General features: G+C 45.9%; 1 protein-coding gene across 4 annotated transcripts in view; it reads left to right on the top strand.

Moving 5' to 3' along the window:
- The window catches only part of THOC5 (THO complex 5), a 31,415-nt gene extending 6,334 nt beyond the window's left edge, over window positions 1–25,081 (top strand). For 3 of the 4 annotated variants that reach the window (XM_012731184.1, XM_012731183.1, XM_012731185.1), the window contains exons 6-21: window positions 1,241–1,387; window positions 3,683–3,797; window positions 5,489–5,621; window positions 6,333–6,365; window positions 7,592–7,669; window positions 8,337–8,377; window positions 8,616–8,715; window positions 10,332–10,440; window positions 14,104–14,205; window positions 14,993–15,089; window positions 15,649–15,763; window positions 16,960–17,063; window positions 17,195–17,282; window positions 21,085–21,200; window positions 22,302–22,492; window positions 24,568–25,080. In XM_012731184.1, the coding sequence (XP_012586638.1) occupies window positions 1,241–1,387; window positions 3,683–3,797; window positions 5,489–5,621; window positions 6,333–6,365; window positions 7,592–7,669; window positions 8,337–8,377; window positions 8,616–8,715; window positions 10,332–10,440; window positions 14,104–14,205; window positions 14,993–15,089; window positions 15,649–15,763; window positions 16,960–17,063; window positions 17,195–17,282; window positions 21,085–21,200; window positions 22,302–22,492; window positions 24,568–24,631 (1,633 nt within the window). In that variant the 3' untranslated portion in view covers window positions 24,632–25,080. Of the gene's footprint in view, window positions 1–1,240; window positions 1,388–3,682; window positions 3,798–5,488; window positions 5,622–6,332; window positions 6,366–7,591; window positions 7,670–8,336; window positions 8,378–8,615; window positions 8,716–10,331; window positions 10,441–14,103; window positions 14,206–14,992; window positions 15,090–15,648; window positions 15,764–16,959; window positions 17,064–17,194; window positions 17,283–21,084; window positions 21,201–22,301; window positions 22,493–24,567 lie in introns of all 4 variants that reach the window. The other variant, XM_004690881.2, reaches the window with a different exon arrangement.
- Window positions 25,082–25,180: the final 99 nt, after the last annotated feature.

Genomic DNA, 25,180 nt, shown 5'->3' with positions numbered 1-25,180 from the left:
CCTCCGGGGCAGGCGGGAATCGAACTCATGCGGAAGTGGCTTTAGCTTCTCAGTGCTGTGCTTTAACCTGCTGCGCCACCAGGGAGGGCCCTCAGTGTATTTTTAATAATGGTGATGATGCTGATTTTTGAGAGCTATCTTTTTCTGCACCATCAATTTATCACATAATAATACTAAATACTAATAGGGTGAGAGCTGCTTGGGTTCTGTACCTGTGTCAGTAGTATTGCCATTGATGGTTCCTGATTTTATGCTATGCGTAGATAAGGTATTGTCATTGGGAGAACACGGGGATGGGTACATGGAGGAAGTAAGCTCCCAGTACTATAGTTGACACTTTTTATGAGTCTTAAACTATTTAAAAATAAAAACAGAAGGATATGATTCCCCAACTTTAACCACTGGTCAGATGAAAGGGGACAGGTCAGTGCACCTTGGGCCTGTGGGAGGCAGGTGACCGACCACAAGGGAGGAATGTGGGTCCTGAAATGGGACAGCTTGGGCTCCATTCCCAGCTCTGCCACTCAGCCCCTGTATGACATGGGGCAAGTTGGTTACCTGCGGGAGCTCTTTCTCACTTGAAAAATGGAGATAAAATCCCCACCTTGTAGTTTTTGTGAAAATTAAGTGAGGTGAGGATGGGGTAGTGTGGAACTTTTGACATGGTAGCCGCTGTTCCCACCATCCTCCGTCCACATCTGACTGACTGCTTTGCGAATGGACTCTTCCTGTCTATAACACTCTTGTCACTGTATATGCACCAGGCAAAGCCTCTAGAACTTTTTCCCGTCTGGTCATGCCGATTTGGATCTTCTCTAGCCTATACCTAACCCAGTTAAAGTTTTGAATTTATGTTTATTCCTGTTGAATGACATTTCTTGATTTTAGCCTGACAGGCTAGACCTAGACTGCATTGTTTTTCTTTGACTCTTCTGTCTCAGCTTTCTCACTTAGTTTGGGGATGTGTAAATTTGATCAACATCCCATCCTTTAGTTAATTCATGGATACAAAATGTTAGCATAGATAAGGATCCTGTGGCTTGTCACCAATTACTTCTCTTCTCAGCGAAACATCTGATCAGCAGTCGCTGGGATTGGATTCCAGCTTCTAGGGCCAGGAGTTCAGTAAGCATAAGAAAGACCAAGGCATAGCAGGCATACATAAGAGGACCAAAGGAGGTGCTGAAGCCATAGTTGGGCTCCTGAGAACGGCCACTCTACACCTATTTTTTCTCTGCAGGTCAAAGCATGAAGAAATTGACTTGGTCAGTTTAGAGGAGTTTTATAAGGAGGCCCCTCCAGATATCAGCAAGTCTGAAGTCACCATGGGAGACCCTCACCAGCAAACCCTTGCACGTCTCGACTGGGAGTTGGAGCAGCGGAAAAGGTAGTTTCCCCCTTTATCTTGTTAACCTGTACAGACATGGACCTTTAGACCGGGGACAGTGCTTTGTTATGATCCCACAAGCGGACAGCAAAGCATTCTGGAGCCAGCAAATAGTCTCTAAGACAAATCCCATTTCATGATTAATTCACATCTGGTAGTTCAGACTTCACCAGCCACATCAGGGTGGGTTTGGAATTCTTTAGGCTGTTAACAGAAAGTTAGAGAACTTCCCTTTAAAGTTTTGACAACTGAGACCTAAATGCCTTTTGTACCATAAATCAATTATTTTTGCTTTTTCCCCTGTATTTTTATAAAACTTTATATATATACACACACATATATATACATATATGTGTATATATATATGTATATATATGTGTATATATGTATATATGTGTGTATATATCTATATATGTAGTTTTAGAAATTTATACATTCCTGTGTATAAATAAATTACTGATATAATTCACATAATCATTCTCCTATTGGATTGACTTTTGTTTCCATTTTAAACTATCACAATTGACGACTGAAGGCTAAATATATACAGGACATTTCTGTAATAAAGAACCTTTATTAACCAAGTGTAATTGAGTGTCTGTACTGTAGTTTTAGCTATATTTTTCTAGATACAGTGGATCCTGTTTTTTCATGCCAAACTATCCAGTCACGTCTCTTTCATATTTGTGTAAGAATTCTAGGGCTTTTGCTTGACAGGTCTGCTCTTTTTCCTTTGAAGAAGTAGTTGTTTTTATTCTTTGTTATTTTCTGTTGCTCAGACTATTCTGAGCCTTTGGTTCACATGTGAATGTGCGAAGTTCTCAGTTGGTTCATAGAGAATTGGTGTCAGTTTTTAGCAGGTGAGGCTGGCCCATCATTCCTCTGGGTGCTGTGCCTGGCCCTGGTACAGGAAAACCATGAGTGTTATGTTCCTATCCGCTGGTCTGGAATTCATCCCTACCATGCTCTACCCAGGCCTATCTGTGGGCCTTAAGTGGGTCCTGCAGCTGCTAGGTTCACGTTTTTTGAAAGATTTGGGTCTAGCCTCTGAGTCAAGAAATGGAGCATACAATGACATGGGACTGCAGTATTGCTGACACCTAGTGGTCATGGTTGAGCTTCTGGAGTCAGGTATGGATTCCAAACCCAGCTGTGTGCCCACAGTCAGCTGGATGACCTTGGGCCATTTGCCTACTTCCCTGAGCCTTCATTTCCTCTTATAGGGATAAGAAGAGGCCCTATCTTTCAGGGCTTTCTTTTTTTTCCCCCTAAAGATTTATTTATTTATGCATACAGAGGTGTGGGGATGGGGGGGGTGAGAGTATTCACAGGAGACAGAGTGGGGAGCAGAGCAGGCAGAGTGGGGAGCAGAACAGGCAGACTGACTGAAGTATACCACTGAGAGGAGCAGCAGGTGAGACAGGAGAGGTCTGTTATGCCATGTGGGTCACCTCCCTGGCTGGGGATAGAACTTGGGCGGCATTGGCTACGATAGCTTTATAATGCTATGCTTTAACCCGTTGCACCACCAGAGAGGGCCTTCAGGGTTTTCATAGACTTATTTAATCCTTTGACAATGTTTGTGAAGAATTCTCTGGGCCCTCGCTGGTAGCGCAATGGGTTAGGATGCAGCACTGCATGCTGGCTGCAACTACTTCAGTGTGAGTTCAATCTCTGCCCCAGAGATGACCCACATGACATGGCAGACCTTTCCTGTCTTGCCCGCTGCTCCCTCAGCAGTGCTTCGTCACTCTGCCTGTTCTGCTCCCCACTCTCTCTCTGGTGAAGCCTTTCACCACCCCTGTACCTCTGGCTTGTACCCCAGTTCTATATGAATAAATAAGTACATTTTTTTTTTTAAAGATTTATTCATTTGTGCATACAGAACTGGGGTACAGGCCAGAGGCTCAGGGGCGGTGAGAGGCTTCACCAGAGACAGAGTGGGGAACAGAACAGGCAGATCGAAGTACACAGCTGAGGGGAGCAGCAGGTGGGTCAGGAGAGGTCTGCCACACCATGTGGTCACCTCCGGGGCAGGCAGGAATCGAACTCATGTGGAAATGGCTTTAGATTCTCAGTGCTGTGCTATAACTGGCTGCGCCACCAGGGAGGGCCCTGAATAAATAAGTAAATCTTTAAAAAAAAAATTCTCCAAGGTGCCTGGCACATAGTAAGTGCTAAGTAAACATTAACAGTTAATTGCAACTGCTATCATTAGGTGGAGTCTGACAGTGACAGGCATGTCACGGTGCTCCTAGGAGCATCTAATGATAGTGTTCTGTCCTCCCCCAACAGGCTGGCAGAGAAGTACCGAGAGAGCCTGTCCAACAAGGAGAAGATCCTCAAAGAGATAGAGGTGAAGAAGGAGTACCTGAGCAGCCTCCAGCCTCGCCTCAACAGCATCATGCAGGTGAAGGCCCCTTCCCCTACTCCCAGTCTGTTGCCTTCCCGCCTGGTGAGTCTTTGCCGAGTGCCACTAGCAGTCACATCTCCCTTAGGTTTGCTAGATTCGTCTGGCACAGTGCAGGAATGATGCTGTCTGCAGTCATACCCAGCTGGTAAGAGAAGGTGGTATCCTAGGTGAAGAAATGCTGGCCAGCTGGTTTCTGGAACATAGCCACACATTTTTGGAGTGCTGTCTTTTTTTTTTTAATAATACACTAGTTGATTTTTACATGCCTCTTTCCATCTCAGTTGTAATCCCCGTGGGCTTGCCACTAAATCATCCGTGTGCCATCACCGTAGTCCAGTGCACTCGCCCCCATTCTTGGTCCCATTCCCCACTCCACCCCCTTAAAATGTCTCTGGTATGTAGTTGTTCATTATTATTCTTATTATTTTCTCCCCTGGTCCTTTATATGGAGTGTTTCAACCCAGAGTGTGTGCCATGTAAAACACTTTTCCCCAGACTGTTTTGTTTATCTCCTTCATAGTTCCTATCAGGTGGAACATTTCCAGGCATGTAAGCATGTTTCCATGGACATTAGGTCCTCCTCATTGCATCTCAGGGGGCGACTTTTTTTTTTGGCTTTTTCTTTTTCTCATTTTATTTATTTTATTTAATGTATTTATTTATTTTTTTTAACATCATTCTTCTGTACATTTTTTTCATCTCAGTTGTAATCCCTGTGACTTCCCACCACTCCTTCACCCATGTGCCATCACCATGTTCCCATGTTCTCTTCCCACCTCAGTTTTGATCCTGTCCCACTACACTACTAAAATGTCTCTGGTTTATAGTTGTTTGTTGATTTATCAGTTTTTACTTTATTACAATTGCATCCCCCCCCCCCGGTGTCTTACGCTCCTGCTATGAGTGAAACCATCCAGTATTTTCTTTCTGGCTTATTTCACTAAGCATGATTCAGGAGAAGACTTCTCTGGATGTCTTCTGAAAAGACTTTTACTTATATTTAACCTTAAATAGAAAAGTCCTCATTTTACCTGTAAAATCTAAGGTCTTTTTGGATAGCTAACTTGATAACTTGATTTTTGTTTACATTGTGAAGCCAGATTTGGCCTGAATCCTTATAGCTTTATGAAGCAGAGTGAATGGCTAGTCTGGATGAATTTGTAAAAAGATCCCAGAGACTATAAAACACTCGTTCACAAATTCCTAAATAAATTCACTCTAGTGGGATTTGGCAAGGTCTGAATTCCTTTCTTCAGCTCTAAGCACAGGTTTAGAGTTGTTAACAGTTGCAACGGTGTGCAATTTAGGCTGGGGTGCCTTGAAATCTGCAGAGCACTTTGGGGAGAATTTACGTCTGCAGAATAGCAAGTCACCCCGGCCATTAGTGTGGCGTATATCTCCATTCATTTCGACCTTTGTTTTCTTAGCTATCTGTGTAGCGGCATACTTGCTTTTCTTCTTAGATAGTTGATGTTTTCTTGATGTTGGTGGAATTTTTCTTTTTTAGTTTATTTTCTTATTGCTTGTCACTGGTATAAAGAAGTAAAACATTTTTATTGACCTTTTAACCACCTGCAAGGTCTTTTAAGTTTATCATGTACCACTTTCATAAATGAAAAACTATAGTGGTAATAAGCAGCTCTGTAGACTGCCTAAAAAGGACAAACAAAAATTCTTCCTTTGTTCAGGCTTCCCTCCCCGTGCAAGAGTACCTGTTCATGCCATTTGACCAGGCTCACAAGCAGTATGAGACGGCCAGACACCTGCCACCTCCTCTCTATGTCCTCTTTGTTCAGGCCACTGCGTATGGGCAAGCCTGTGGTGAGTACGGGGCTGGGTGAGAGGAGGGACTTGTGGGAGCAGCAGCTGTGGCTGATTGAGTCATTTGGAAGCACTTCCTGTCGAGGAACGACCCCTGGCCATGCTCAGAAGCCCTCAGGTGACAGATACTGCCTCCCCTTTGCACTACCAAGCATGGCTGCTTTGGCCAGCTGTCCTGAGGCTGGACTAACCTGATGGGCATTTCAGTATGTATGGCTTGGAGTCTTTGATGAGCTTGTCTGGTCACCTGTTGGATGCAGCGCCCAGGCAACCTTTGTGGGCTCACACATGCTCACCCCAAGGCAAGCTTGGCAGGTGAATTGCATTTCTTGCTCTGCATCAGGGAGATGGCATGGTGAACCCAGGTTCCAGCCAGCTCTCCCAGGCTTTCACCTGAAACTGGCTGCATGTCGTCACCAAGTATCAGCAAGTGAGATGTGTCTTCCCAATGCTTAAAGGCAGCCTGCGGCTCCACTAGGGTCTTGCTTTGTTTTTGGAGATCCACCTCTTGCCCTACTGCAGCTTTCACCTAGTAACCTAGGCTTGACTTCCCTACACCCTCTCACCCCCACATCAGACAGTGTATATCGCACATGCATGCCTCTCTTCCCAGCCATGAGCATTGACACATTACTGTCTCTCTTCTTGTGTCTTCCTCATCCTTCTGGTTTTCTCTCTCCCTTTCCTTCTCCCACCTGTTTCCATCATCAGCTCATATGAAATCCTCCCAGCCCCCTAGACAGGGTGAGTAAATTTCTTTTCTTTTGTGTTTGTAGCCTATCCTGTTTCCATTCCTTTTTTTGCGTAGAATTCTAGGATTAAAGTACTCAAAAGAACCCCTGGCCTTTGCCAGTAGTTTATGGGGGCAACTCGTTTAGGGGGGAGGTATGATGGTTCTTGCAGGATTGTCAGAATTGTGGATGACCTCTGACTGGCATCTGAGGGAAGTTTTCATTCCTCACCCTTTCAGGCTCCTGTGATTATCTGCATACCCTTTTGAATGGAGCAGTAGAGGTGTCCTGGGTGACTTCCAAGCACTAGACTCAGGGAGTCACACGGGGGCACATGGAGGCATTGCCTAATGAGGGGTCAGGCCTGGAGCATCGAACAGGCTGCTTAGCTTCATGCTGATGTTAAGTTCAACTTGCATAGACCTGATCTTGAATCCTAACTTACCTACTTCCTAGCTGTTGTATCTGACTTTTCTGAGCCTTAATTTTTTCATCTGTAAATGACTGTAGTCACTACAGTGATTATAGGATTGTTGGGTGAATTAAAAATTAATTTTTAAAAATAACTTAACAATTTAAAGTATAAGCATCAGCCTAGTCAGTCCTTGCCACCCAGCAGCTGGGCAGCTATTTGTCAAGTCCCCCTTCCATAGATATAGAAACTGAGGCTCAAAGCAGTGACACTTGTTCTGTTAAGTGCTTGGGAATTGGTAGGTGGAGACTCAGGCCCAGGACTGAACTGCAGGATCCAAGTTCCTACGCCCTGTCTGAGTGCCTCCAGCTAAATGTGACAGTGCAGCCAGGTGCCTGGTGTCGTGCAGAGTAGAATACAAGCACTTAGGTGAAAGATGCTGTTTCTGAGATGTGGACAGTTACAGGCTTCTGCTGAGAAGCCTGAAGACAGTTGGCAGAAGTGTATCATGTGGCTTTAGGCCCGAGTTTTGTATTTTTGCACCTTGGTGCAAACCTGGAGAAGAGGCATTCACCCTAGTCTCAGTTGATGGCTTGCCCAGGAATCTGCACTTTGGGTTCTTTGTTCTCATTCTCCGTAAGTGATGGAGAAAAAGCCAAGTTTCCCATTTGGTCCCTCTTCATCTAGAGATGGCCTTTGCCCTCCTGGCCCCAGTCAGTAAGGAGCTGTGACTAAAGCAGTAGAGATGCAGGGCCACAGCTGGCTGCTGGTGTAGTTTAGCTCCTTCCCCTCGGCGGCTTTCATAGGAATCTCCTTCTTGCTCCCAGATAAGACATTGTCTGTGGCAATCGAAGGCAGTGTGGATGAAGCCAAGGCTCTGTTCAAGCCTCCTGAAGACTCCCAAGGTAACGTGCTCTTGGGGTGCCTCCTCCCAAGTCCTCAGTAGCAGTTCCAGCAACACCATCCAAGGACAGTGCTTGTCCTTTGGAAACGAGCTGTACTGGTTCTGTGTAACAGGGAGCTTTGCTTGTGGCCTTAATGCTCAGGGGTCGGGGGGAGAGCTCAGTTCCCAGAGTTGTGGCCCTTTGAACTTTAGCCCTGCCACTCAACTCTTTAACAGTTCCGAGTAAGTAATACATCTGTCAAGAGTATAGTAACACTTGATGTAGAATTATGTGGATAAGTGATAGGTCATGCTTGGAAAGCCCTTAGCTTCATCCCTGGCACAGTGCAACTCTCCAAATGACGTGTTCTGCTGCTCTGATGGTATATGTGTAACCATTACTACTTACTGTGCGCAACAGTACTATATCATCACCACCACCAATGGAGGGACCTGTGATTCACAGAATGACATGAAAAGTACTTTAAAAACCTTGGGTGGTGGGATTATGGGTAATTTTTATTTTTGCCTCATTGTGTTTTCTATACTGAATAAGCAGCAAATTATTTATTCTCAAGAAACTCATTTACAGAAGACAGAGTATGGGTCCCTTTGTATCCCATGGGTTGGGGTCCTTTAAAGAACTTGGCAAGCCCCTCCACCTCTAGCTATTTTCTCTCTGGTTGCAGATGATGAAAGCGACTCAGATGCTGAGGAGGAGCAGACCACGGTGAGAGCTGTTACCTCTTGAGGGGTTGCCAAGAAGCTGCCCTGGGGCTGGCTGGCAGGTGCCGTCCTCCCTAGAAGCAGAAAGAAGTTTGAAAGAAGGGCCACTGGGAGCCTGGCCCTGGGTCCCACTGAAGCAGCAGGTTCCAGGCAACAGTGCTGAGGCCCCGGTGTCCAGGGAGAAGGAAGGGAGAGAATCTTATTACGAATGCTTATCAGCTTGGCTCTTGGTCTTTGTCCAGAAACGCCGGCGACCCACACTGGGCGTTCAGTTGGATGATAAGCGCAAGGAGATGCTAAAGAGGCACCCGCTATCCGTCATGCTCGACCTCAAGTGCAAAGGTCTGTCTGCCCTTATTTTGGGGGATCCTGTAGCACCCCAAGAATTCAGAGATATGCGTTTGCATAGGATCCACCGAGTCAGGGCCTTTACCCGAGAAAGGATTTTGATTTAATTCTTTTTCCTCATTGTTTTGCATGGAGTTTGATTTTCTTTTCCCTGAGTCATAGCCATAGTAATAACTCTGTACACATATGGGGTGTTTGATAAAACTGTTGATTGATAGTTCTCTTTCTGAATTTGAATAGTCACCTGTGCAAAAAATATGCAGGTTTTGAGTAATAATGTCCAACATGCTTAATTTTATAAGTATAAATAGAACTTTTTCTATTGCGTTAAGAATGTTTTGAATCTTGTTTTGAAAGGATAAAGGAGCACACGATAAAAGTTTTATCAAATGTAGTTTCTTGTCACCCCCAAACTCCCAGACCTTTTTCTTGGTCTTATATTTAAGGACAACCATTGTTTTAAGCCTCTTAAGTATTTTCTAGAATGATCCTGTGCACTTAGGAGCTTTTATACAAGTATATAGTCATCCCCTTCACCTTTAGCTTTTTACATAAATGGAAACACTGTACACACTAGTCCTTTCTTAATCTTTTTTCTTTTTAACTCTTTGAGATGATTTTAGACTCATAGGAGTTTCTATGAAGTAAATTTGGATTTCTTACATAATCTTCACCTAGCTTCCCCCAGTGTCCACCTCAATCACAACACAATTATCAAAATCAGTGTTCATTTCATTGGTACCATATTAACAACTATGGAATTCAGATTTTTTCTGAATTTTCCTTTTTATGTTCTAAGATCCAATCCATGACCTCACATTACTCTTAGTTATTATGCATTTTAGTCTCCTGGAAGTGACAGTTCCCCAGTCTTTGCTTGTCTTTCAAGAACTTGATACTTTGAAGACAAGATTTGTGTATTATGATAGAAAGACTCTCAGCTTGTGCTTAGCTGGTGTTTTCTCCAGGAAAGACTTAAGATTTGGGGGAATACCACAGGTGTGGTGTTTATGATCATGTCCCATTAGGGACATGTCCATAATCATCATGTCCCAGTCTTATTACTGGGGATGTCAGTTTTGATCGATCTGTTTCCATATTGTCTTTGTTAAGAGCAGAGTCTCTTAATTCCTACTCACATTAAGAGGGAGGAAAATGAAGTTCTGCCTCTCGGAGGAGGAGGAATAGCAAAGAATTTGTAGAGCCTCTGCTTTTTTTTTGCTCAGCATTATATTGCCATTGAGTGTTTTGGATGTAATTCCTTTCTACAATGTTGACGTACCTTTCTTTTCTTTTTAAATTTTTATATTTATGCATATGAGAACTACGGTACAAGCCAGAGATGGGATGGGGAGTGGTTAGAGGATTTACCAGAGAGAGAGTGGGGAACAGGCAGATTGAAATAACACTGCTGAGGGGAGCAGCAGGCGAGACAGGAGAGGTCTCCTGTGCCATGTGGGTCACTTCCCTGTCTGGGATCACACTTGTGCGTCAGTGGCTGCAGATAGCTTCATAGTGCTGTGCTTTAACCCCTTGTGCTGCCAGGGAGACCCCCTGCCTTTCCTTTCTACAATGCTGTTGACTCTGTTTTTGATCTCTTCCTCCTCTAGATGACAGCGTGCTTCACCTGACTTTCTACTACCTCATGAACCTCAACATCATGACTGTAAAAGCCAAAGTGACAACTGCCATGGAGCTGATCACCCCCATCAGTGCAGGGTATTGGACGGGCTCTGTGGAAGGGGGTGTGATGAGAGCCTTGGTCCTGAGCTCTCTGTTTTCATCCCTAATCTGAGGAAGTGTGTGGCTACATTGACCTGTGTTGTCATGTCCGGCAGCCTGGATGTTCTGGGACATCACTGGTATTTATAAATCACTCACTGACTTTAGTTTGTGAAGACTTCTTAACCTCAAAGCAGATGATAAAAGTGATTGCAGTAGGCGGGGCTGAACACCAGCTTTCTATAACCAGTGGGAGAGAGTGCAAATATAAAAATGAGATTTACCCGGTGCTTTCAGGTTGACAAATTTAAGTCTCTGTCTTTCTTTTCTCATCCATTCCAAGGTCTGCAGCTCAGCTTATTCCCAGGTTGCCCTTTTCTGGGCAGTGGTGGGTCTCTGTGGAGGTTTTGAGGATAAGTGAGCAGAGGCAGAGTGTTGACCGCCTCAGGGCTGACATCACCCCCAGAAAGACCATGCCCACAGCAGCCTTGTTCCAGTCAGGAGTGGGAAGAAAGGAAGAGGAGTGAGGTTGGGAGTTGAACTAGCCTCACATAAAAGCACTGCCCTGGTCTGTCACTCCTGGCCCTGCCCCCCCCCCCCTTTTTTTTTTGGCCCTGCCCTTTTTACCCTGAGTCCTCTTGCTGACTGTGGAAAGACCACCGAGGGAAGCTCGGGTCAGTGCCTAGAGGGTGGGACTCTTTCCACAACTGCCTGATGATGGCATGCTCCTGGGCTTTAGCCCTGCCCTACAGTCCATGCACCCTCAGGTTGTAACCTTGGACCCTGTGCTTGAGAGTGTTGTTGGGTGACCCAGGGCACTTGGTCTAAAATTGACGGCCGCCTCTACGCCCTCCCCCACCCCCAGTAGAAAGAACCACAGTTTGTTGCTTCAGAGCACCTGGTAACTCTGCCCAGCCCAGGCTCTTAGTCCAGTGAGCAGCTTGAGAGCCCTATCCATGGTAGGGTTTCTGTCATGACTATTCTGCCTGCTTTTCTCTGCTAATAGCGGCTTCAGTGCATGCGTAACTCCAGCTCCTGCAAAGCTCTCCATGTGCAACAATGGGAGCAGTGATGCAGCCTGATTATGAGCGTGGGGCACTGTCCCAGCAAATGTCTGGTCTGCCACTTAGAGCTGTGTGCACTTCAGACAAGTTTCCTGGCCTCTGAGTCTATTTTGCTCATTTTTATTTGCTCATTGTAATATCCTCTCCCAGGTGCTCATGAAGAGTCAGGTCAAGCGTTTAGCGTAGGCGGAATTAGTGTCATTTGGAAAATGACAGCTGTGTTCATCATCTTCAACTCATTTAATTCTCACAGTGGCTCTAACAGGAGAGAAAATTGAGGCTCTTGGAGTTTTGAGGGGCTGCATCAAGCTCACAGGCAGTGAGTGGAGTGATGAAGTTGGCCAGGCCAGAGTACCACTGTCCTATACTGTTGTCATTTCAGGTGGGCCCTAGCCTCCAAGGAGGGAGAAAGCATGGAGGGAATACCCTGAGCCAGAGCAGGCCTTCAAGGGCCTTCAGGTGTTTACAGCTCACCAGCCTATTTCAGGGATGGAGAAACTGGAGAAAGGGCTCTGTGACCGTTGTGCAGCCCTGAGCCTGGAGGTTCAGACTCCTCCCCCACGAGGTGCTGCGCGGGCTTCTGGAGACTCCTCCTGGTGTATGCATATGGTTTACTTACCTACTAAGACACCGGAGAACGTTTTCTTTTAATATGATCTTGTACCACAGTAATTCCTTAGTATCATCATTATTCCTTCAGAGTTCAGTGTGCCCTGATTTTCTCAAAAGTTTTTTGTTAGCTTTGTTTTTAACAGTTTGGGTTTCATTTTGTTTTTATAGTTAGGGCTTTACATTTGGATATTTGTAAGGCTCATATGTTTGCAGTTAGGTAAGGTGTTTCTCAAGTGTCTTCATCTTAATTTTCCCAGAAGCTTTTTATTTTGTTTATTGAGGGAAGTAGGTAGGTTTCCCCTAGTCTGGATTTGATTCATCCCTGAATTACAATTTAACTCCTTCCCCCTGTATGTCCTGTAAGTTTTAGTTAGTTGAATGCTTGGTCAGATTCCATTTTGAATTTTGGAGTTTCTGGGACAGATGGTATCTTAGATGTTAGGTGTTTCTGTCAGGAAGCACAGACTACTTTTGTGATGTAAGTGTTGATGATCTGTGTTGCAGATATCTACTGATCAGAATTATATCAACCTGTTGAATTTCCCTCAAGAAGTTATTTTCTAGAATGATCTTTATTATTGGTCAATTTTTCTTTAAGCTTTTAAAAATCTTTTTCATTTTTATCAAGGTAGTTTTAATCCTTTATTTTCCATTTTTTTTTCTACATTAAAGTTTTGTATGATAAGGGTTTGGATAATTGAATCATTTTCTGTTTAGTAGTTACACTTTTATAACTATAGTTAGTATTCCCTTTTATGTCCAGTCTATTATCTTTACCAGATTCAGTTGTTCTGAGTCACAGTTGAGATAAATTTTGTCAAAAAGACAATTCTTCTATCATATTTTGTCCATTAAAACCCCTGTTATGAACAGCATATTGATTTAAGCTATTGGTAATGATTGTTAAGCATTGGCAAAAAGACAAAGTTTTTGTCTGTTTTCTAGCCAGTTTTCATGTGAGGCAACTAAAGGACCCAAGGTGCTTGGGGGAGGAGGGGGAAGGCAGGAAGTGTCTGGGCAAGACAGAAGAGGGGAGTGTGGAGCTGCCTTTGCTGCAGGGACTGAGCGAGGCAGGGACACCTGTCTCCCTGAGTTGCTCTATCCTGGGAAAGATGGAGAAGCCCTCCCTACCCGCCCCACCCCCAGCCCGTTGACAAAGGATAGGGAAAGGGTAGGTCGTCTGTCCTTGGCGATCAGATTACTCCATTATCGCCCACAGCCCCACCCCCACACCATTTCTCTGCTTGTCACAGTTAATTACAGACTGGGCCCTAACCACTTCAGGTGGGTGGCAGTGGTGTCGCTGTCACTCTGCTTACAGTACTGGGTCACCTTGTCTCTAGTGCATGCAATAATACCTTTTCTGGCAATATAAAAGGGAGCTTTTTATGTGGTTGGCATGAAATTTGATCAAAGCAAGATACAGCAACAAAGCTGTACACTTGTTCTCTCTGGGAAGAAAGGGATCTGTTCTACTCCTGTGAAAACTGTAACTACTATTTCTGGTGTCACAGTGCTTTGCTCCCCTGAGGTAAGGCCTTTGTCACCACTTAACTCTTGAAGGGATACTTCAAAAAAATTGGAGGCTAAGACTACTATCTTTCATGAAATGGTGCATATCCTGACTCCAGCACTTACTAGCAGTGTGACCTTGGCCATATCTTTCAGTGCCTCAGTTCCTCCTTTATAAAATGGAAATGACCCTGAAAGTTTGGTGGAGGATAAGTAAAGCATGTGCACACCTCAAGTAAATAGATTTGCAAACCAGTGTTAAATAATAAAATATGACAAAAGTTTTTAAAAATGGAACTGGTATTGCTCCCACCTATAGAATATGAAGGGTGGATCCTTCATAGGAGAAAGCATTGACTAAAAGTGGCATTGATCATCAGGGAGAAGGGGCATTACCATCTGCAAATGCCCAAGTCTGCCTCAAAGTAAAATATTAACTGGCATCTCACTGCAGTCTTTTTTCCTCTTCCAGTGACTTACTGTCTCCAGATTCAATCCTGAGTTGTCTGTATCCTGGGGATCATGGAAAGAAAACTCCCAATCCAGCCAACCAATATCAGTTTGATAAAGTCGGGTAAGTCAGTGGCCTCTCTGCTTTTGAGATTCTCTGGTGACTCAAGCCCAACCCTGGAGAGATGTTAAGGCCAGAGGCCTCCCGGGGGCCATGGGGTGGGAGAGACTGCTGTGTCAAGAAGAGAACACATGAAGCCTACTTGGTGGTGTAAGGGGTTAGAGCGCAGCACTAGGAAGCCATCTGCTTCCACTGTGGCCTGAGTTCAATCCCGGCCAGCGAGCTGACCCACAGGCGCTGCAGATCTCTCCTGACCCGCCCGCTGCTCCCCTCAGCATGTATTTCTGTAGATCTGCCTGTTCTGCTTCCAACTCTGTCTCACACATACATACACCCTCCATTTCTAGCCTATACCCCAGTTCTTGTGTGCATAAATAAATCCTTTAAAAAAAAAAAAAAGAACACATGCCTTTTTTGCTTATGAGAGCAAGGAAGGTCATGGAAGGGTAGGAAACAAAACTCGGAGAACCTGATACAGTGAAAATGTTTTAACATTTTAATTCTGAGAAATAAAAATTCTTAAGTATTTTATACATCAGTATGCCAATGAAGAGATCACATTCACTGATGTTTTACTGAGATTTACTTGTAAGTTAAAGAGAAAAATGAATATGGGAGAGATGAAGCTCATAGTAGGGAATAGATGAAATTAAGAGCCTTTGCTGACAGCCTGGCTGAGCCTGCAGGACTGGCCTGTTGTGGGGGGGAGAGGTTGGGAGCAGGGTCATATCCTGGGACCGCTGCAGAACTAAATGACTTAAATAATTTTACCCTGTGTTCTTTTCCGTAGCATCCTGACTTTGAGAGACTACGTACTTGACCTTGGTCATCCTTACTTGTGGGTACAGAAACTGGGTGGCCTCCACTTCCCCAAAGAGCAGCCCCAGGTGTGTGTACCAGGCCACTCCCCATGCTGAGAAGCGCTATTTCTTCTATAACTCCAGAAGCACTTTTGATGGCCTTTGGAGCGTTGGGCTTGCAGGATGCTTTTCTCTTGGGGCTACAACCTGTCCTCCCTCCACTAAGGACACTAGAATGTCTGAGGCCTATAAGTGGCTAGGTGTCCTTTGTCTTCTTCCTGACACCTATAGATCAGAGCAGCATGGGTCGTTGCTCTGGGTATAGAATGGCCATACTGCTGTTCTTGGTCTTGCGTTCAAAGACACCAAAAGTGAGATGTAGTCAGAACCCCAGGGCATTTGGCACCTGAGAAGCCTGCCTTTTCTCAGGCGCTCTTGAGAACCCACCAGCTGCATCAGTGTCTGGGACTCGGTGTCTGTCCTCTGAGAACAGGTAAACCGTGCTGTTCATGGACAGTGTCCAGCTCTGGGGGTGGGTGGCAGGCAGAGAGAGAGAGAGAGAGAGAGAGAGAGAGAGAGAGAGAGAGAGAGTGCCAGGGGGAAAAGATGTGGAACACTGAGTCTGCCCCCTCACTGTCACCCACAGCACACGGTGGTCGCTGACCACTCACTGAGCGCCAGCCATATGGAGACTACCATGAAGCTGCTGAAGACCAGAGTGCAGTCCCGACTGGCGCTCCACAAGCAGTTTGCATCCCTGGGTAAGCTGGTGTGTGAGGATGTCTTGAAAGCCATCCAGACAGCCGTCACTTAGTCTTCACTCACTTTTCTTAAATCCTGATGACAGCCCAAGAGGACTCTATTCATAGCTCCTGCTGAGCAGCATTGTTGGTGGGGCTTCTGAGGGACACAGCAGATTGGGAAAGAGCTGCTTGTCGTAGGTTGTGCATATCAGATTTTGATGTGCATTTGACAGATAATTAAAGGAGCCTAATTAGTGCCAGGAAATAAGCTTAGCGCTAGGAGAGGAGCTGTGAACACTGTAGAGGCAGCCCTGCCTGCGGGGATCTTGTATTCATTGTATTTTAATACTGCTGTCCTGGGATCCACCCCCTTACCTCTCCCTCAAGAACTACTGAGCTGACACCAGAATGAGGCTGAGCCCGTCATTTTCATTTTTTCCCAGGTAATCCTGATGAGCCACTGACCAAGGTGGTGGCCTTTTGGGGGATTTTTGTTGTTATTTATTTGTTTATTAAATTCTTGTGAGGGGCTTACGAGGCACAGGTGTTGCCTGTGCCTGCTGAGAGAAGGAGTTAAGGTTTTTCTGATCCAAAAGAATCAGTGTCAGGAAAGACGCTGGGTTACGAGGCCCTGCCTGGATACCCCCCTCGTCCAGGCCGTTGTTCTCTCAAGGGCATCGCTTGCTCCCTGTCAGCATCGCTGAGCTTGTTTTGTCCCAAGGTTGGTTGATTGTCATCCTCCACAGCGTTCACTGTGCTGGCATATTTGCTTATTGAAACGCCAGCAGGAATTTACCCTGGAGCAGTTCTCCAGCTCTTTTCCCTTAGAGGAACTGACACAGAACACTTCAGTCCTTTCCTCCATCAAGGTCAGCTATGAAGACAGCCCTTTTGGCTATTTGATCTAATTAATAGTCAGCACTGCGGAAGTACTGTCCCTGGTTCTGGCTGCAGGGGTTTTGTTTTGCTGGCCTTCATTTGCATTTAAGCTTAAGGTTTTGTGAATGCTAGTGCTGAATACGGCTGCAAACACAGCCCTGGGTGAAGGGCAGGCTGGGGGCCTCAGTTCCTGGGCATGTTGACCTGGGCACCTACTGAGTATGGGGTTTGCGTGGACAACTGCCAGTGCCACTGGAGTGCTTCAGAGGATACTAGTTACCCAGCAGTGGCACCTGATTTTGATCTGTGACTCCACCTGTCTTGCTGTCTTTTAGAACATGGTATTGTGCCAGTTACCAGTGATTGCCAGTACCTCTTCCCTGCAAAGGTTGTCTCTCGCCTGGTGAAGTGGGTGACTATTGCTCACGAGGATTACATGGTAGGTGGAGGGTGACCGGTTGTCCTTGGGGACTCTTGGCATGTTACCTTTCGGCTTTTGGCTGTCCACCTAGGGGACGGGACTTGACTACACAAGCCAGCAGTTTATTTCTTGTTCGTGGTGACTTCCAGGAGCTGCATTTCACCAAAGACATTGTGGAAGCAGGCCTGGCTGGTGATACCAATCTCTACTACTTGGCACTCGTGGAAAGGGGCACAGGTAATGGTCTGCCCATCACTGTGGTTCTAGATAGGGGAGTCACTAGAAAAAAACATTTCTGCGATTTACACAAAGGAAGCAGAAGGTCCTGGAGTCCTGCTGTGGTACGAGCCATCGTTCAGCAAGGACCTATATGTTCTATAGTAGTCACATAGGTGCTTTCACTCGTTTCATCCCCATGACAGCTCTGGGGTGTTTATATTCCCATGGGACAGGAAAGGCAGGTAAGGAAGTTGAGCCCTTGTCATGAACACGGTCTGAGCTTTTAGCTTTTGCTCCAGTGCTTGCTAGAGTCAGGTATCTGTTCCTCCCTGTCTTCACGGAAGGTTGACGTGTCACTCCCACGTGTGAAGTGCAGGGTGGTAGGACTGCACCCTCTTCAGTTCTGTACTCGCGGCCTTGTGATTCCTCATAGCTCTCCCAGCACCTGACTTGCAAGGTTTCCTGCTGGAGCCACCAGATGCTTCCTGTGGTGTAGCTGTCCCAGCCCATCCTGGCAGGCCTGGCTTGCACACAGGATCTGACATGGGGCTCAGTGCTATGCCTGCAGAGGCAAGGAGTCTGTAGTCCAGAGGGCAAGCCATGTAAAAAAAAAGTTGCATTCTGATACTCAGATTCTCTACCCTGATTTTTCCTGTCTTTTAAAAATATCCCAAGGAAATTAACTATTTCGGGTGCAGTTGAGATTCCCTGATTGCACTTCATTTCCTCCCTCATAAGAGATGATTACTATTTGGAATTTATGAATTTGCTTTCCATTCTCTCCCCTTTTTCTTGTCATTTTTGATGCATACAGAACTGGGGTACAAGTCAGAGGTGTGGGAGGTGAGAGGACTCACCAGAGACAGAGTGGAGAGCAGAACAGGGAGATCCACTGAAACACACTGTTGAGGGGAGCAGCAGGTGGATCAGGAGAAGTCTGCCACACCATGTGGGTCAGCTCCCTGGCCAGGAATCAAACTCATGCTGTGGTGGCTTTGGTAACTTCATAGTGCTGTGCTTTAACCCATTGTGCTACCAGGGAGGATCCCATTCTCTCCCCTTTTTCAAAATACCTTTTTTAAAAAAAGATTTATTTTATTTATTTATGCAGGGGGTAAGAGGATTCACCAAAGACAGAGTGGGCAGAACAGGCAGATCTACTGAAATACACTGCTGAGGGGAGCAGCAGGCAAGACAGGAGAGGTCTGCTGTGCCATGTGGGTCAACTACCTGGCTGAGACTTAATGCCTAGGCCATCAAGGATGCCACTTTTTTTTGTTTAAGATTTATTTATTTATGCAAACAAGAACTGAGGTTCAGGGCAGAAATGTGGGGGGTGAGAGGACTCATCAGGACTGAGTGGGGAACAGAACAGACAGATTGACTGAAATATACTGCTGAGGGGAACAGTGGGCGAGACAGAAGTCTGCTGCACCATGCAGTGCTTTAACCCCTTGCACCACCAGAGAGGTCCTTTTTTTTTTTTTTTTTAATACTTATTTATTCATACAGAACTGGGGTACAGAGCAGAGATGCGGAGGGTGAGAGGATTCACTAGTGACAGAGTGGGGAGCAGAACAGGTAGATGGATGAAGTACACTGTTGAGGGGAGCAGTAGGTGGGTCAGGAGAGGTCTGCCAGCCATCTGGGTCACCTCCGGGGCAGGCGGGGATCGAACTCATAGGGGAGTGGCTTTAGCTTCTTAGTGCTGTGCTTTAACCCGCTGCACCACCAGGGAGGGCCCAGGGAAGCCCTTTTTAAAAATGCTTTTACCACATCCCTAAACATACGGGCATAAAATATGCAATCCAAAAAATTTATAAAATCCAAAGGTAGTAATCCATTAGAAGGTATCACTTCTACTTCCTGATTGAACAGATTAAAGCTTGGAAAGCTAATATTCTGGATTCATACATAGAATTAATGTGATCATTAAAATTTTTTGTTACATGCATTGTAGAATTTGAAAATTTAAGAATGAGATTTAGATGAATTAGTGGGTAACAATTCTAAATATGTATAATCCTTAAACTATTTCACCATGATCAGAATATTTTTAGGGGGCCTCCCTGGTGCACACCAGATTAAGCAGAAGCACTACGAGGTTATGCATAGCCACTGCAGCACAAGTTCGATCCTCAGCCAGAGAGCAGACTCACATGGTGCCTCAGACCACTCCCGCCTCACCTGCTGCTCCGCTCAGCAGTGTATTTCAGTCCATCTGCCTGTTCTGTTCTCCACTATGTCTCTAGTGAATCCTCTCATCCCCCACACCTCTGGCCTGCACCCCAGCTCTTCTGTGCATAAAATAAATCTTTAAAAAATTTTACATCATATGGATGACAATCAGAAAATTGATGAACAGGTAAATCCAGAAATATGTTCAAACTGTTATGATAGAAACAATGCAGCAGTAGAGAAAGGAGTCACTTTAATAAATGTGACCATCAGGAAGAATGATCGTAAGCCTCATTCTCTTACCCTGTTATTTGCATTTCTGATGGGTTGAAGCATCTTTCCACCCCCATAAACAACAAAATAGGAATGGCATTTGTAGCCCATCGGTAGCAAGGATATAGGCCATCTTGTTATTACCAGAGAAAACTACAAATGCTTCATTCAGTCATAATGAACTCACTTTGACACCAGCAGTTCTGGCTAACTCAGCATTGCTCAGAGCTTCATTCCTCATATGTAAAATAGGGCTGATAATTGTGCTACCCATCCCACAGAATCATGGTTAAGATGGAGTAAAACATGCACGAAGGGCTTAGCACACAGTAAGAATACAGTAGGTGCTACTGAGAATACAGTGAATGTTGACCATTGTAAGAAAGTTTCACAAACAAAATTTTTTTTAAAAGAAACAATATTGTAGTGTATGCATGTTTGTTTATATTAATTGACATCTGAAACCTATAAAATATTATAAACAATATTATTTTAAAAGAAATCTATAACAGAATAAAGAAAATATATTTGGGCCCTCCCTGGTGGTGCAGCGGGTTAAAGTGCAGCACTGCAAGTGAGCAGCAGCCGCTTCAGTGTAAGTTCCATTCCCAGCCCTGGAGGTGATCCTCTCCTGACTTGCCTACTGCTCCCCTCCCGATCTGCCTGTTCTGCTCCCCACTCTGTCTCTGGTAAAGCCTGTCACCACCCCTGTACCTCTGGCCTATACCCCAGTTCTGTATGCATAAATAAAGAAATCTTTAAAAAACAGCTAATACACAATATTATTGAAAAGAAAGTGTGGAAAGTTCCTAACTTGCTGGCAAAAAAAGAATTCTTGGACAGACCCATTATAGACCAAAATCTGGGAGTCCCCACACTTATGTGTCCTTGGAGGAACCAGAGTTACAGGACTTCACATTCTAAACCTGGCAGTTCCACTTAAGAGATTCCAGAACAGGAGCCTCTTTGGTGGCACATGGTTAAAGTCTCAGCACTATCAAGCTGTCATCAGCAACTGTGGGATGAGTTGATCCGCTGCGAGTGAGCTGACCCACATGGCGCAGCAGACCTTTCCAGTCTCCCTGCTGCACCTCTCAGCAATGTGTTTCAGTGGATCTACCCGTTCTATTCCCCACTCTGTCTCTGGTGAATCCTCTCACCCCCATCCCTCTGTCCTATACTTCAATTCTTGTATGCATAAATAAAAAAAAATTAATTAAAAAAAAAGAGATCCCAGAAAAAATCTATAGTCAGTACCTGTGTCACTGGGATAATTGAGTTATCTGAGCCAACCTCAGGAGTCCAGTAGAGAGGGTGACTGCCAAACTGAGTTTCTGAACTGATTTTACCTTCTCTTGTCTCTCCTCAGCCAAACTCCAGGCTGCTGTGGTTCTGAACCCAGGTTACTCCTCTATCCCACCCATTTTCCAGCTTTGTCTGAACTGGAAAGGGGAGAAAACCAACAGCAATGATGACAATATTCGGGTAAGGCCTGGCTGTGGATGACATGGGGAGCAGAGAGAGCTCCTTAGGGGAGTGGAGAATGGCTGTCTATCCAGTATCTTCTTTATTCAAGCATTTGTCCATAGGTACTTCATTGGTTTCCAACTCTTGGCTATTGTAAATAATGTTGCAGTAAACATGGGGTAGCATATGCTTCTTCAAATCAGTAGTTCTGCATATTTTCAGGTAAAGAACCAGAATTTTGGGTAAATATCAGGCAAGACCTGCCGTAGCTGAGGCTTAGAAACAGATATGATTTCCAAGACGGGGATCTGCCAGTATTTGTGGAATTTGCTGGAGACTACATGGCATAGTAGAGAAAAGCGCCCAGAGCCATTTCAATTACTTACTGTACTTGGGATCCACAGATTTCCCCACCTATAGAACAGAGATACTATGAATACCTTAAAAAGTCATTGCTGGGCCCTACCTGGTGGCACAACAAGTTAAAGTGCAGCACTGTAAGCTAGCAGCAGCCGCTTCAGTGCGCATTCGATCCTGCCCCGGAGGTGACCCAGGTGGCTCAGAGACCTCTCCTGACCCGCCCGCTGCTCTCCGCAGCAGTGTACTTTGTCAGTCTGCCTGTCCTACTTCCATCTCTGTCTCTGGTGAACCTTCTCACCACGCCTGCACCACTGGCCTGCACCCCAGTTCTGTGTGCATAAATAAATGAAGTCCTTAAAAAAAGCTCATTGTCTTGGGCTTCCGTGAAAATACAGATGAATTCACAAGCAACAGTGATGTGTGAGATCATTGCAGCTAATAGTAATCCTACTGATGTATTTGACTGCCCAGCATCTTATGACTAGAACTCATTTTTAGCCCTAATACCGGCTGACGTAGGCCTTGTCCTGAGATTCCTTCTCTACATCTCTGACTTCTTGATTTTGGGCCTGTGAGGCCGGGAAAGGTTGGGTCAGAATTCAGAGGACCCTCTGTCTTGAGGAGAGGAAGCCTCAGGACGAGTCTCTGGCTTTTGATCCAGCATGGCCCAGCCCTGCAATAGGCCAGCTGCCGCGCAAATGGAGCCGTCAGGCCAGCCAGTCTGAAGGAAACACTGTTTCTGGCTTTCCCACCCCTCAGGCCATGGAGAGCGAGGTCAATGTGCGCCACAAGGAGCTGTGCGGCCCCCGGCCCGGCCATCAGCTCTTGACCCACCAGCTGCAGCGGCTGTGCGTGCTGCTGGACGTGTACCTGGAGACTGAGAGTCACGACGACAGCGTGGAGGGGCCCAAGGAGTTTCCCCAGGAGAAGATGTGTCTGCGACTTTTCAGGCAAGTGGGGAGGCAGAGATGGCTTTGGGAATCTCCCCCCCAAGGGAAGATCAGAGCCCAGCATGGAGGACACATTTGTTCCAAGATGCTCCTATCTTATTCACAGTGGAAGGTCAAACCCTAAAGCCAGGTTTCCTGGGGAGAGCATGCCTCCTCCTTCCTGGACTTTCCCTGCAGCCTTCTTCCAGGGGTTCTTCACCAGCTCCCCTGAAGGTGCTCTCTAGGGCCACCCACTGAGTGAGCAGCACTGGACTATGAACCAAGAGGATTTGGCTGAACTGTACTTCCTACACTTCTGTGGGACATAGGGTTTGCTTTTTACTGTCCAAATTTGCTTTTTCCACTCTATGCATCCCCCTCAGTTCCCGGAGTCTGCTTTACTCTTCCTAGGAAACACGCTTCTCTGAGAATCTTGGCTGTAGGCAGTCAGACGTTACAGAATGCACCAGCTCCAAAGCCAGGCTTTTGTTGCTCATCAGCTGTGTCACCTCGAAAGAATCAGTTCAGCTCAGCTCTGAGCCTGTTTCCTAAAGACTGAAGTGGAAGTGTTTCCTTCTGCCTCATGATGAATTAGACGTAATTCATGTAAAGCATCCGGAATGGTTCCTGGTATAAAACAGGCTCAGAAGAGGGCAGGTTCCGACTGCTCGGTCGCGTGGGTTCATAGCACTTGTAGCATCTTTTCCTTTCTCTCAGGCAGTGGGTTTGCTTTTTGTCCTCTACTGATGTTCTTGTCCTTAGAGTCAGTTTCAAGACTCTAGGGTCCAAGGCTTTGGATATCTCGTCCCTTTGGGGTGTGAGGATGGGCAGGAGGAAGAGGGGCTGCGATGTGTTCTAATTGGAACATCCCCCTGTTCCCTTTCAAGCTAAAAGGTGCCTCACCTGCCCCTAATCTTGTCTGCTGATAGCCAGTTCCAGCTCCTGCGCTTTCCCAGCATCCTCCTTCCTCTGTCTGGCACTTCACTTGGCCTGATTCTTTATGTTTTCTGCTAATAACCAGCTCCAGCCCCCATGTGGCTGCTGCAAAGCACATCCACCTGCTACATGTTCGTACCTTGCTCTCCCTGGTGGGTCTGTGTGAATCCTTACTTCTTTCACCCTACCTGGCCCCTGCAACACATTTCCAGGGTGGGAGTTTTCACATGGCCAGTGCTATTTCCTGCTATCTAATGATTCCCAAAGGCCCCCTTTCCTGAAGTGCTGAGCACCTTTGTTAGGGCATTCTGGGAAAGTGCTCCTTTGGCGACTCAGAGCCGGTTAACTCCATGGCTGGTGAAACAGGAGAACTGAGTTTCTTGGCCTTGCATCCCTCTGGCCACTGGGTCAGACAAAGGCATGGGCTGCTGGCCTGGGTAACAGGAGACCAGAGGTCTGCAGAGGGCCCCTGGTACCTTCTACCTCGGCACCTTCCATAAACTACATATGAGATTGGCCTTGGTGATCTTTCTCCGTCCTCATGTTCATTCATGGCTGTGATCAAAAGCTTTGGGGCCAGAAAGTCAAGGTTCACATTGCAGTTTCTGCTCAGATGTTAGGGTCTACACTTAGCCCCTTCGGATTCTTCATCAGCAAAGTAGCACCTACCTTGGGTGGCATTGGGAGGATGAGATTGTACGAGCTGGAGCATGGAATGTGCCAAGCGCAGTGCATCTAAGAAGTAGTAAGTGTAAAGCACACTGCTCTTGAGAGGGATTTTGTGTAAATTCTTTTTACACCTGGGCTCCTGCCTGCTTGGGAATCTCTGCAAAGAAGGATTTTAAATTGTTTAATTCCTTTATTATAGAAATAAAACATGTTAGTTGTCAAGCTTATAGACAGCAGCGAGCAACGCAAAAAGCGAGGGTGCCCAAACCGTGTCCCCAGCAGTGTCCACTGTCAGTGAGGACCCTTCCATTTGGTGTATGCACTTGCAAGCATATAGAGACATTTTTACAAAAATGGCATCACATCCTCCTGTTCTGCAGTTTGGTTCCCCCACCCCCAGTACACTAGTATTCCTTCGTGTGAATGAACCATAATTTATTTTATCAGCTTAGAGAACAGAGTGTTAACACTTCTCTCTTCTGTATCTTTAGGGGTCCCAGCAGGATGAAACCGTTTAAGTATAACCATCCTCAGGGATTCTTCAGCCACCGCTGACCACCCACACACCCACCGTTTTCCCCTCAAGGCTCCTAAGTGCTGTACCACTGCTTTCTGCTGTGGCCACATGTGGCTCTTGATACCTTCCAAAGACAGGTGTTTTTGCTTTTCTATTTCTATCCTATTAAAATGTCACCTATGAAGGGGCCTTTGTTTTGTGGTTCCTTGGGGACAGAGAGGGAGCAGCATGGCTTTGCAGTGTGGAATTGCAGGTGGGAGCTATGGCAGAGTGCGAAAGAATGTTCATTGGGAGGTTTTCTGTAGGTGGTCAAGAAAAGCAGAGTGCAAAGGATTCTGACTGCAGAGAAATGCTGTCCACCTGTCATGTGCCTTACTTGTTTCTGCTCTCATGCTAGTTTTGTTATCCCAAGTCCCTGCTGTTTGGAGGTGTGGGGAAGCCGAGGCCAGCATACCAGAAAACACAAACGCACTTATTTGCCCTCCCCTCACTCCACCAGCCCTGTCAGTGTGTCTCATGACCAGATTGCCTCTGATCCGTGGAAGTTACAGATGTCTAACAGCAACCCATTTAGAGACAAGCACTTC

The sequence above is a fragment of the Condylura cristata genome, unplaced genomic scaffold, assembly GCF_000260355.1.
Source record: "Condylura cristata isolate star-nosed mole 26May11 unplaced genomic scaffold, ConCri1.0 scaffold00029, whole genome shotgun sequence".
NCBI classification, from domain to species: Eukaryota; Metazoa; Chordata; class Mammalia; order Eulipotyphla; family Talpidae; genus Condylura; species Condylura cristata.
Note: the sequence above shows the minus strand (reverse complement) of the source record. Positions and strands in the feature narration are given on the sequence as shown.